The sequence below is a fragment of the Sminthopsis crassicaudata genome, chromosome 2, assembly GCF_048593235.1.
Source record: "Sminthopsis crassicaudata isolate SCR6 chromosome 2, ASM4859323v1, whole genome shotgun sequence".
In the NCBI taxonomy this organism is placed as follows: domain Eukaryota; kingdom Metazoa; phylum Chordata; class Mammalia; order Dasyuromorphia; family Dasyuridae; genus Sminthopsis; species Sminthopsis crassicaudata.
The window spans coordinates 659,564,462-659,577,543 of NC_133618.1; the positions used below are offsets into that span (position 1 = coordinate 659,564,462).

Genomic DNA, 13,082 nt, shown 5'->3' on the forward strand with positions numbered 1-13,082 from the left:
AGAAGGGCTGCGGGAGCGAGCGGAGGCTATTTTAGTCGTTTTCGGGAGGATTCAGCTGAGCCCCGGTCACGGCTGGGAAAAGTTTTCTTTCTTTTTTTCATTGATTTTCTTTTTTAAAAAACAGACGAATACTCGCCTCCCGTTTTGTTTTTGTTTTTTTGGGCGGGGGGCTGTAAGGAGGATGAGGCAAGAGGAGAGTTAGAGGATTCCTCCGCACCCCGTTAGCGAGCCCGGGAGAAAGGCAGGACCATGCGTGACTGCCCACGCCAGGCTAGGGGCGTGAGGGGGCGTCGAGGGGCCGAGCAGGACTAATAAATAGCGAGAAAGGGGAAGAAGGGCGAGAGGGACTCGAGGTTTAGGATAAGAAGGGAAAGAAGGAGCTCTTCCCCGCCCCCTTTACCTTTTCAAATCCGATTGTTTTTTCCCACTCGGTTCGGGTTTTTTATTTGTTTGTTTGCTTTTAATCGCCCCCTGGGCCGTACCGGGAGCGAGCGCCGGCCCGGGAACACCTGGGGCCGGGGGCGAGCAGCCACATCTGGCCGCGGCTGGGGGCGGGGGCTCCGAGGGCGCAGGAGGCGGAGGCCGACTAGGGCCGGGCCGCGCCGCGCCGGGCCAGGCCAGGCCGGGCGGGGGTTGGGCTGGCGGCCCGAGCCGCCGCCGCCGCCGCCGCTCTCCGCGATGGAGCCGGGGCCCGAGGCGGGGCCGGAGCCGGGGCCGGGGCCCTGGCTCGACATGGCGCCGGAGCTGACCCACGACGAGGAGCTGGTAAGAGGCCGGGCCTGCGGGGAGGTGGGTGTGTCCGCCCCGACGGGCGGGGGGAAGGGGGGTAGCGGGGCCGGCCTCCTGTCTGCCCGCCCGCCCGTCAGCCCGTCCGAGGCCTAGGCCCGCATCGCCCAGCGGCGCGAGAGCGGGGACCGCGCCCAGCCCGGGCCGGCCCAGCGTCCCCACCCTTCTCGGGAGCCCCTGAGCCCGAATGCGATCCGGAGCCGCTGGCCCCGGACGGTCCCAGCGCCCCTCCCAACAGGAGCCCCGGTCCCTGGATCGCCACAACGCCCCCGCGGATCCTCTCCCCCGAATCCGGAGCCCCTGGCCTTGAACCGCTGCAATGCCCCCGCGTCTCCTGCAATCCAAAGCCACTGCCCTGGACCGCCACAACGCCCCTATGCTTCCCCATTAGGAGTCCTTATGCTCCCCCCCCCCCACCCCGTCCCGAACCCCTGGCCTCTTCCCTCATAGCAATTCCGTTGCTCTTCCCAACCCCACCCAAAAATCCTCGCGTTAATCCCGCCCTCCTTAGGGCACCCCCTGTCCTCACATCATTTGGAGCCCCAGCCCCGGACCCTGGACTCCTCTTCCTCACAAAAGCCCTTGTGTCTGGCATTCCCTGCTACAGTAGTTGCTCTGCCCTTTCTCTCAAAGCTTTTGCTTCCGCTCCTCTCATTACATCGTCCCAGCCCAGGACCCATCCTTTTCTTAAAAAAAAAAAAAAAAAAAACAAACAAAACAAACCCCCCCAAAACCCTTCCAGTGCCCCAGCTCTTGGACCTGTATCAGTGTTTCCCTGTTCCTGGTACCCTCCCTATCGCAGCTCCCCTGCTGCTCCTGCCGGTGACATCTGCCCTTCCCTCTCTGCCCCACCATAGCTCCTTCCCTGAGTGCTCCACTTACCCACCATACCCCTGCCCTCTGAGTCTCCCTACAGCTCCTGTTACCACCCCCCCCTTCCAGTTACTACTGCAACCCGGGCTTTCATCCCAGACCTTTGGACCACTGGGTCTCTCACAACCCTGCCCTCACACCTGCTGCTTCTAGAGGCCCCGTCTCTAATCAAGCCTTCTATTTACAGTAACCCTGGCCCATCGGCCTCCCTGGTTACAGTAATCATACCCCCTTCAGAGATACATTCCTCTAATCACACCCCCTGACTATAATGCGCTAGTCCCCTCATGTGCTTTCAGAATCGCAATCCCTCGTACTTTATTAACACACCCCAACTCAGTCTCACCTGTTAGTCTTCCTCCCCTTGTCCCTCCAGGATAGAGCCTGGCCCTCCTACTTTGATGCACTTTACAGACCATACCAGTTTCTCTCCTTTACTCTGAGGACTGGGTTGGTATCTTCTCTCCTGCCCCATCACAGTATTTGCTCCCTGTCTCTTATCCTTTATTCTTTTTTACTCAGAATCACCCCTCCAATTTAGCTCCCCTAATTTACCTGCCAGGACTCTTTTTCCTCCTTAAGGTAGCATCACTACCCCAAGTCCATCATCTCGGGAAAGGATTTCTTTTTTTGTTCTGAGGAAAAAAGACTTGGTGGTTTATCATCTGTCACCTCATTTCTTGTCGTTCATGATCTTTCCTGTCCCTACTTTAAAAAAAAAAAAATCCTCTTGTATATCCTTTTATTCTTTTATGGAAAATGTTGGTCTTTTAAGGGTGGAACTGGGGTCCCAGACTGATACATATTCCGTATGACCTCCATTAAGACATAGTTTATTTTTCATAACCATTTCCTTCCATCTCTATCTTTAGCCCCCAGATTCAAGCTAGCCATTGAAACTATTAAATAGCCCTGACCTGAAGGTAGACTGTGGAAGGGCTAAGAGCCAGGCCTGCCCTGGTGAGGTTGCCCTGACCCACTTGCTCTTAATAGCATCATGACTACATGCTTTACAGCCAGATTTCACCATAAGCAGGCAAAGCCATCATTCTTTTTTTTTTTTTTTTTAATCAATTAATTAATTTAGTTTTACAGAAAATTTATGCATAGGTAATTTTTCAGCATTGACAATTGCAAAACCTTTTGTTCCAACTTTTCTCCTCCTTCCCCCCACCCCTTCCCCCAGATGGCAAGTTGACCGATACATGTTAAATATGTTAAAGTATATGTTAAATACAATATATGTATACATGACCAAACAGTTATTTAAAGCCATCATTCTTTATGGAAAGTCTGATTTTGTGCCCTTTATTGGCTGTCAATGATTTCAGTAATTAGCTAATGACTTTAGGCTTGTGTCTCAAAGCTAGGCCCTCCCATCATCCTGTGCTAGGACACGTCCTCCCTGTACCCTGTTCATCTGCCCCACTGATGTTTCCTCCCAACCCCCCACCAGGCTCTCCCTCTCTTACTGCCCCTCCCATTCTCATCTGATTGTCCTCATCTTTCTGCCCACACTGAACTCCATTGTCCCTTAAAAGCTTGTGATCTTTAGTCCAGAGAAGGAAGTGATTCGATGTACCATTTGGGGGGTATCAAAAAGCTCTGAACTCTGCCTGCCTTTAGAGCCCTCCCTGTGCCTTATTCTGATTTTTGGGGAACTTTGCCCCTTCCCACTGCCTCTGAGGAGGGTATGAAACCAGTGCTCAGTCCTGTGCTTGGAGCAGGGAAGGAGCTCGATAAATGCCTGTTGGTGACTATCTCCTGGGAGCTTGGAGAACATTTGCCCTTAGAAGGTCTAGTCACAGCCATGCTCAGATATAGTTCTGCTCAGATTTAATTCTAAGTCTGATTGCATATTAAAAATCCAAATGGAAAGAGATGAACCACAACTGAAACTCATTTCACTCATTTAGGCCCTTCATAATAGGTAACAGACTTGGAGAAGCCTCACAAACTAATCATTGGTTTGCAGCTTTGTTTGTGCCATGATAAGCAAAGCACCTCAGCTTCCTCCCATTTATTGAGATGACTCGTTTCATATCTGGCCCCCGAGTGTGGTCATTTCTCTGCCCTGAAAAATCTGTGGTAGCATCCTGTCTAGCACTGTTCTATTTCAGCCTGATGATAGCCAGGGCTTAATACAGGCCAGGTCCCCAGAGATACCAGGATCATTATAGTTAGTCTCCGGTACTTTGTAGATTTTAGTTTTATTTTAGAGGACAGATGGCTAGTTTCCTTCCCTCCCCTTTATTTTTCCTGGGTTTTGAAGTTTGCCCTAAGATTTAAAAGCTAGGGAATAGAACCATTCTTGGGAAGTAGTAGTATCAGCATTTGGGAATTCACCTGTTCTGTTTTTGTGTGAGAAATGGATGTTAAGATTTTGTAATAACATTAGTTTGCCTCCCTGCTTACCTACAAGTGACCATAAATTAGTAAGATGCCTGGTTTCTTAGCAACCAGCTATATGAGCCAGTACTTAGCTACAATCTAGGTGTTCTCCCTTTCAAAGAAAGCACCTTTCAGAGGACTTAATACCAGGAGTTGTTAAGTTCTCAAATTATATTTGGAATTGCCTTGAAAAATCTATGGTAGCATCCTCAATAGGGGCGTGGCCAAAGGTTTGACCACAATTCAAATCGAGGAGCCCCTTGTTTGAAAGTGATCACAAAGCAATAAGACCAAATCTTAGTCTGTTAGCTGATACTTAAAGGTAAAATTCCAAAGGAAGAAAATGAATTTTTAGCTACTATCATTTATATGTGTCCCCTTGAGTATGTGTTGTAATTTTTTAATGTTTTAAAATAATCAATCTCAATTTGTGATCAGGCTTTGCATTTTAGTGTTGAACATATTGTTTACAAGTTATAATAACCAATCTCATACATAATGGGGACCTTTTCCAGTTCATTTTAACAAAGTTTTCAGGATTTATAATGGTGAATACAAAGGATGTCTTAGGAACATATAATCTTCTAGAAACAGAAAATTGATTTATTCTATTCATTTTTCTTGACTTGACTTGAGACATAACTTGACAAACTTGAGAAATAACTCCAAATGTGAACATTTTCACAAATAGAGAACAGAAAAAGAAACTTGTATGTGAAATAGTGGATGTGTGTTATTTATAGCTTAAAAAAAACCCTACACATAAATTTAACAGAATAGTATCAATGTTGCCCTGCTTATCTAATATCACCTTCTGAACTTCTGTTTAATTAAGTCTTTTCATTCTTTTTTCCTTTTTTGTGTCATGATTAATATGCCTCAATCTTCTCAACTCTTCTTAAAAATATAGTTTGTACCAAAAATCTTGGTTCCATTTTAAGCTTACAGTTTAAGACTATTGGAACAATCCCTAAAAGTTTCCCTTATTTCCCCTCCCCCAATAAATAAGAATAATCAAGTAAAATGAATTTATATATTAATTGTGTCTGAAAATGTTTGTCTCATTCTGCACTTAAAGTCTCTGCCAAGAGATGTATAGTGTATGCCATTGGCAGTAATGGTTATTAAATGAACCAGAGTTCTTAAGTCTTTCAAGTTGTCTTTTTCTCTCATATTATTGCCCCGGCTGTGCTCACTTCCCTCTGCAATCAGTCCACACAAGTATTCTTTTTTTTTTTTTTTTTTTTTTTTTTTTTTTTTTTTTTGGCTGAGGCATTTGGGGTTAAGTGACTTACCCAGGGTCACACAGATAGGTGTTAAGTGTCTAAGGTCAAATTTGAACCCAGGTCCTCCTGGCTTCAAGGTTGGTGCTCTATCTACTGCACCATCTAGCTGTCCCCACACAAGTATTCTCAAGTTTCTCTGAATCTGTCCCTTTCTTCATTTCTTAGCAGTGGAATAATATTCCATTATGTTGACATGCTATTTCCCAGTGGATGGACAAAAAAGAAATGTCTGCAAAATAGTAAACCACATAAAACAATATATAATCAAAATCCCCAAATAGGGATAAGGTATGTAACTTTGTAGTTTTGGTGTAGATTATTAGAAATGTGTATGTTGTTTTGTTCAATTTTTTTAATACTAAAAATAAAATTTTAAAACAAATTTTAATCACTAGGTTAACCAGTATTTATTAAGCACCTACTATATATGTACCAATAGGTTTTAGGCACAGAGTTTCAAAGCCACAAGTGAACTAGCTCAGGGGCCTCCAAGAGTTTACACATAGTACTGTACAAAATAAATGCAAGCTAATCTGGGGAGGCTCCAGGAGCTGAGGCAGATCAGAAGAAGCCTCATGTAGGTGGCTATTGGATCAAGCTTGGCTGAGGTAACAGTATGGAGGGAGTGCATAGTAGACCAGGGGAAATTTATGGAACTTTTTAGAAATCCCATATATTTCCAGCAGAAATGCAATGTGTGGTCTATGCAAGAAATAACAGTGAAATTGTTAATGGAAAGAAGGTTTTCTTCCAAATCCTATCCTCACAAGTGTTCCTCATCATGGTCTCATCATAAGTATCTTTACTTCGGATTTTTTTTTTTTAATGGTGATTCAAATCAGTTCATTTTTGACAAACATTTATTGAGCCAGCTGCTGGACACTGGGTAAAAAAGATTTGTTGGAAGTGGCATTCATTGTCTAGTCACTAAGGAGTGGAGAGATAGTATGAAAATGAACAAATAAAAAAAGAAATGACTGATCTGAAATCAAATATGAAAAACAATGAATGGGGAAAACCAACAAAGTAGCTAGCTTTAATATAACCCATTTTGTTAAACACGCACATGTGTGTGTATGTATATGTGACTTGCCCAGGTTCACACAGTTAATAAGTGTTTGAAACAGGATTTTGAACTTGGGTCCCATAGGGCTGGTGCTCTGTCCATTGTGGGCCACTTACCTAACTACTACTATCCCTGTTGGATTTATATATAAATATAGAGGCTTGTAACTGTAGGATATAGTTATAAATTTAAACATGGGCTACTCTGGAAGTCAGTCTGCATATTAACACTAACCTCCATTCTCATGAGAACATTCGAATCTTAAATTTCACTTTTCTGCTTAGTGAACTAAAATCTGAAACTCTGCTATGGGTTGTTTACTCAAAATTTAGAACTAATAAATTTACAAGTATTAAACATTAAATTGACCACATAAGTTTTAATCTATAAGGAGCTCAAATCAGTGCTGGGCCTTCTTCCTTAGGTTCTTCATTGGTCCTTTGTACATGGATTGTGATGAATGTTAAGAGTTGGAAGGTCCCTAAGAGGAGGCTTCTAGAATAAAGAAAATGGAGCTAGAAGACATTAATTGAATAGCCCAAGGTTATATTGATAATAAATAACTTTGGATGGATTTAAACTGAGATCCTTTTATTTCAAAAGATCACCCTCTTTTCATTTCAAGAGAATTATCTCAGTGTAATAAACCATTAAGTTAGTGAAGTTTAACTAGTATTCTGAGGAGATTTGAATCTCTAGGGAGCTCTGATAATTATAGCTGCCTCAAACCCTATAAACATGCCAAGATCCTACTATGATTAGTAGAATACCAGTACATAATTGCATTCTTATTACTATTCATATGCAAAATTAATATTTGAAGCCAAAGATTTAGACTATTTTTTTACAACCCACATATATTATGTCTCAAGAAAAAAATCTACTAAAAATTTAATGTTTTAATTATTTTGAATTTTTAGGTTGTCTCTGCAAAATCAATTTTAATTTACATTTAAAAGCTCCAAAGGAAAATTTTCTTTGAAAGCTTACATTTCTTTTTCTTGAATAGTGTAAAATTTCTGAGCCAAATTAACTCAAATATCCCTCAACTTCTCTTTAAAAAATTACCTTTGGACAGATGCTCAATGTGAAATGTTATAACTAAATGAAAATGGAGTTATGATAAAGTTTGTCTTGAAACTTTATAGGGTTTGCTTCCGGGATGCTATTATAATTCCGTATTGTGATTTATGTTCTTTCAGTTGAAACTTTTAAAAGCTTAATTTGCCCTGTGTGGACATGATCTTTTTGGCATTTTTCCCAAGAGCAGGGGTTTTGTTCTGGCTTTTTTAGCCAAAAACATCCCTTTTCCCACAGCCTCATATGTCTTGTGCTGTCTGTCACCCCATCACTCCAGAAGTGGCTTTACTGCAGGCACAAAATGATTGATGCTGAGTTCATCTAGAAAGGGAAGAGGAAGAAATGTTAAGAATTCTCATTAATGTCATTGTTAGTACTTAGAATTGCAGATAAAATCCCTATTGGAAGCTACAATTCTGTTTACAAATGTTTACTGACATTACATACACTGGGATACTATATGAGACTAAATCTCAGAAAAACACTGAACAGTTTGAAAGTGGGGAAAGATATGTTTTCATCTGTTGTTGTCACATCCGGCTCTTTGTGACCCCCATGTAGGTGCTTTTGGGCAAAGATACTGGAAGGGTTGGCTATTTCCTTCACCAGCTCATTTTATAGATAAGGAAACTGAGGGGAACAGGATTAAGTGTGTTGCTCAGGATCACATGGCTAGTCAATGTTGGAACTTGGGAAGAGGAATCTAGTGCTCTTATCCACTGTGTCACCTAACCCCAAAAGTTTAAAAGAAAATGGAAAATGTGGCTGTGTTGTTTGGAATAGACTTGGTAATGTTGGGCCCTTTAGATTTTTAAAGCACCTGGGACCACTTAATAGACCTCTTTTTACAGAGGAAATGGAAGTCTGCCTGCTGTCAAAATTTGAACTCTGAGACCTGAATTTTAGCTGTGCATTCATTCAGTATGCTCCTCCTGTTCTAGTCACTTTTCTTGATTCTCCTAGCTAGCTAAAAGGGAGTTTACCCTAAATCTCTACCTTAGTCACATTTTAAAGTGTTATTATTTGTGTACCTGATTTACCCTTTCAAGAATTTCAATTTTAAACTCCTTTGCTGTGGGAAACTGCATCATTTTTTTCATATTAATCGCTAGTGCCAAACAGTGCCCTGGGCTTAGTAGACACTTTGAGTGCTATCATCTTTCCCCCATGTTCTTCTGCATTCATATTGAAAATTCCCTCTATTAATGGTCTGTTCATTGGAAAATCCATCTATTTTCTGTCCTTCCCAATGAGGAAGTAATCAGGGATGAACTGAGTTGTTCCATGGTCTGTAAGCTGTTATTTGACCTCCCTTCTGGACTTCATACTCAAAGTCTTAAACTGGAATCCATCTGAGATAGTGGCACTTTTAGATCTCACTAAGAAATGGATTCCCAATAGATCTTGGGAGATAATTTAGAGGTCCTGGGGATTAGGGAAGCATTCTATATTAGGGTCCAAGACTAAGATAAGTGAGTCTGAATAAAAGAGTTAGAAGTGAATTCCTCAAGTAATTAGTTTATTCCTTTCTAAGAAAGTCCTTGTCAATACTAATGATACAAATTGGGCCCTTCTCATTAAATTGACAGAAATACTTTTTAAAAAAATCTTTTCTCCAGTGAAATTTTATCATAGACTAAACCTGTCTTATAGTAGTACTCTGAGGCCAGCCTTGTTTGCTTTTAGATGAGAACATAGTTTGTTTCTTGAACTATTAGCTAATACAGGTCTTAACTTAAAAAATATATATATATATGTATGTATGTCATGGTCATAAACCTCTTTGGCAATTGATGAAACCTTTCTCAAAATAATGTTTTGATCAGTGATGGATGGACCTTTTCTTGAAATAACATTTTTAAATGTGTAAAATACATAGAGTTGCAAAGGATAATTACATTGAAATAAATTATCAAAAATGTTTAGGGGAAAACCCCTCACCACCAAATTCATGGACCCCAGGTTAAGAACTGTTGACCGAGGGTAAGCCTTTAAAGATAATGGTTCTTATGCTGCTTACTTTATTGGGTTATGAGGAAAATACTATTTAAGTGTGAGCTATTGTGATGAGATAAATTGAAAAGATAAAATTGAAAAGACTACATATTGTAATGTTAAATAGAAATAGATCACTTTGAGCCAAGATTTCTGTTGAGGCGCCAAAGCCATTGGAAATCCGGTGTTTGCTCTTAAAAGAACCATTTCCAAGGGAAGCACAGGGTCTTGTGGGAAATGGTAGTGATGAGTCAGTTGGGTGTACCATAGGAATTGCTGACTTCCCCTAGAGCTGTGGGCATTTTTGTCTACTTCTCTGAGCCTTTGGGATCATTTGTTTCTTAATAGAGCTGTTAGAAGGAATAATTTAAGGCAAATCACTAAAACCCCTTGTAATTACGATACTTAATTCAGGACTTCTCATGGATCAGTGATCACAACAGTTGGAGATTTTTGCCAATGTACATTGTAATGTCTTCTCATTTTGTGTGAGTCTGTCATAAATTATCCATAAAAAACCTCAGCCACCAAACACTTTGAAGGCCTTCCTCTGTTTCTTTTTATGACAGTAATGAGAATCATAATGATATGGAATTCTGTGTTGCCAGAAGTAATATATTTCAGAGAGGGAGATAAAAAAAGGATTTCACTATATGCTTATCAGGATTTAGAATTTCCTTAGGTCTAGAAATTTCATTCTGGGACCCTCTACATTCTATATGATAATAAAATTTATTTATCTTTACTTCTCATTTCAATTGGTTAATACATGAAATTAAATTAAGCATGCCTATACTCATCTGTGGGTGAGGTATATCATGATAATAACTAGCATTTATATGTCTAATGGACTTTATAAAGCTCTCATTTAATCCTTACTAAAACTCTGGGAGGGAGTTACTATTATTCTCATTTTATAGATAAGGAAACCAAAGCCTGCCCGGGATCACATAGTGTATCTGAGATAGAATTTGAATTCCCTTCAATCTTCTTGACTCCAAGTCTAGCTCTCTATTCACTCTATTACCTAGTTGTAAAGTGACATTTTTATTTTTATTTTTTTCTTCAGTTATTTTATTTAGTTAGTTATTTAATAATTATAGCTTTTTTTTTTTTTTTTTTTTTTTTTACAAGATATATGCATGGGTAATTTTCCAGCATTGACCTTTGCAAAACCTTCTGTTCCAACTTTTCCCCTCCTTCCCCCTCTCCCCCAGATGGCAGGTTGACCAATACATGTTAAATATGTTAAAGTATATGTTAAATACAATATGTTTACATATCCATATAGTTATTTTGCTGCACAAGAAAAATAGGACTAAGACATAAGGTAAAAATAACCTGAGAAGGAAATAAAAAATGCAAGCAGACAAAAGCAGAGTGGAAATGCTATGCTATGGTTCATACTCATTTCCCATAGTTCTTTTGCTGAGTGTAGCTGGTTCTCTTCATTATTGAACAAATAGAATTCATTTGGTTCATCTCATTGTTGAAGATGACCACATCCATCAGGATTGATCCTCATACATGTTGAAGTATATAATGACCTCCTGGTCCTGTTCATTTCACTCAGCATCAGTTTATGTAAAACTCTTCAGGCCTCTCTGAATTCCTCCTGCTGGTCATTTCTTACAGAACAATAATATTCCATAACATTCATATACCACAATTTATTCAGCCATTCTCCAATTGATGGGCATCCATTCATTTTCCAGTTTCTGGCCACTACAAAGAGGGCTGCCACAAACATTTTTGCACATACAGGTCCCTTTCCCTTTAAAGTGACCCCTTACTTAGATACTTCCAAAATCATCTGCTAGAAAGTTCTCCAGGAGTGTAAATAACACTTCCAAGTAATTCCTCAGTGTCAAAGCTGAGGGCTAAAGGAGAGGATCCATTCTTCCCTGTAGACATATTTGTTCTGTAGTGACTAAAGGAGAAAGAAGCCCTTTTCAAAAGTTTGGCTTTCGTATCAGTGAGAACTGAAAAATGCAATTTATTTACAGACTCTTTAAAATTCAACAGCCATATAGGCCAAAAAAAAAAAAAAAAAAAAAAAAGTTGCCTTTCAGCATTCCTTTATTGCCTAAAATTCATTCTCTAGATACCTGGGAGGGGGGAGGAAAAGGAAATTAATGTTTATAATAAAGAAAATACTCTTTGCCTTGGGAAAATAATAGAAGCAAAAGGAATTTTGCTAATCCTTTAGTCCAACCCCTTCCAAGCAATCATTCTTTAATCTTAATATTACAGATCCCTGACAGAGTGGTAGCAAAAAACAACTTTTCTATACAGTTTTGTGTCGTTGTATTTTCTTTAAATTTCCCCCCCCAAAAAAAGACAGCTCTTTCTTGACCGGGTTGCTTCTTTGGCCTTCAATCAATTAACAAGCATTTTAAAGTGCTTACTATGCGTGGCCTTCAATTAACTCACAGTAGGCACTTTAATATGTGTTAAGTCAGCACTGTGTATTAAGTCAGTTATTTTGAGTTGGGAACTCAAATAATTAAGTGGTCTTTAGGTTTGAGGAACTTAGATTTTAATGCAGAAGCCCACTAGTTACATGTATAAATACATACAAATAAATATGAGAACAATTATATAATAGGAAGGGGGAAGGTGGTTGAAGATGGGGAAATCATCAGGAAAGACTTAATGTAAAAGTGTTATTTAGGCTGCTCTTGAGGGAAGAAAGGAATTCTGTAAAGTGCAGGTGAGAAGGAAGTGAATTCCAGCATGAAGAGGGTGGGCAAAGTCATGGAGGTGGAGATAAGTGTCCAAGAAGACCATTTTGGCTGCATTGCAGTGTGGGAGAGGGAAGTCATGTATATAAAGTGAGGTTAGAAAGATAGATTAGGGACCTGGGTTTGGAGGGCTTTAAAAACTTAAGTGGAGGACTTTGTATTTGATCTGGGAGGCAGCTGGAAACTAAGAGTTTATTGAATTTGGTAGTGACAGGAACAGATCTGCCATTAAGAAAACTAATTTTGGCAGCTCTGGTTAGGACTCACTGGAGTAGGGAGAGCCCTAACATAAGGAGACTGGTTAGAAGCTGATGCAATAATTAGGTCAGAGTTGAGAAGGGCCTGAACTCTGGTGGATGTGGGAGTAGAGAGAAGGACTAGGAAATTAGAAGCTTTCTGAAGGAGAAAGGGCAAAAGTAAGCACTGATGGGATGTGGGAGGTGGGAGAATTGCAGGGGACAATACTGACACCCAGGATATCAGTTATAGGGACTGGAAGTCACGTTCTCTATGTGAAAAGAGAAAGAACAACTCTATTCATAATAAAGTAGGGAATTTTGGATGAGGGGTGAGTTTTGAGACAGGGATCACGCGTTCTTTTGTGTATTTGTTGCCTTTGAAATGGCTCCATTTTGAAATGTTCATTAGATGGTTAATAGGGAATGCAAGATCTACTCAAAGGAGAGATTAAGGCTGGATATGTGAGTTATTTACAATGTTGTCTAAACTTGAGAGCTGATGAAGCTACAAAGAGAGAAGAGGGCATAACTATATAGGTATTTGGGCAAGTTACTAAACTTTGACAGGAAGAGAGACAGATAAAGGCTGCCTCGCCCTTCTGCCTCCCACATTATGATATGG

At 40.5% G+C, this 13,082-nt stretch overlaps 1 protein-coding gene across 1 annotated transcript in view; it reads left to right on the forward strand.

Annotated features, from left to right (window-relative positions):
- The first annotated feature begins 318 nt into the window (after window positions 1-318).
- The window catches only part of PTPN9 (protein tyrosine phosphatase non-receptor type 9), a 62,357-nt gene continuing 49,593 nt past the window's right edge, over window positions 319-13,082 (forward strand). The window contains 1 exon segment of the mRNA XM_074296940.1: window positions 319-765. Within this exon segment, the coding sequence (XP_074153041.1) occupies window positions 679-765 (87 nt within the window). The 5' untranslated portion in view covers window positions 319-678.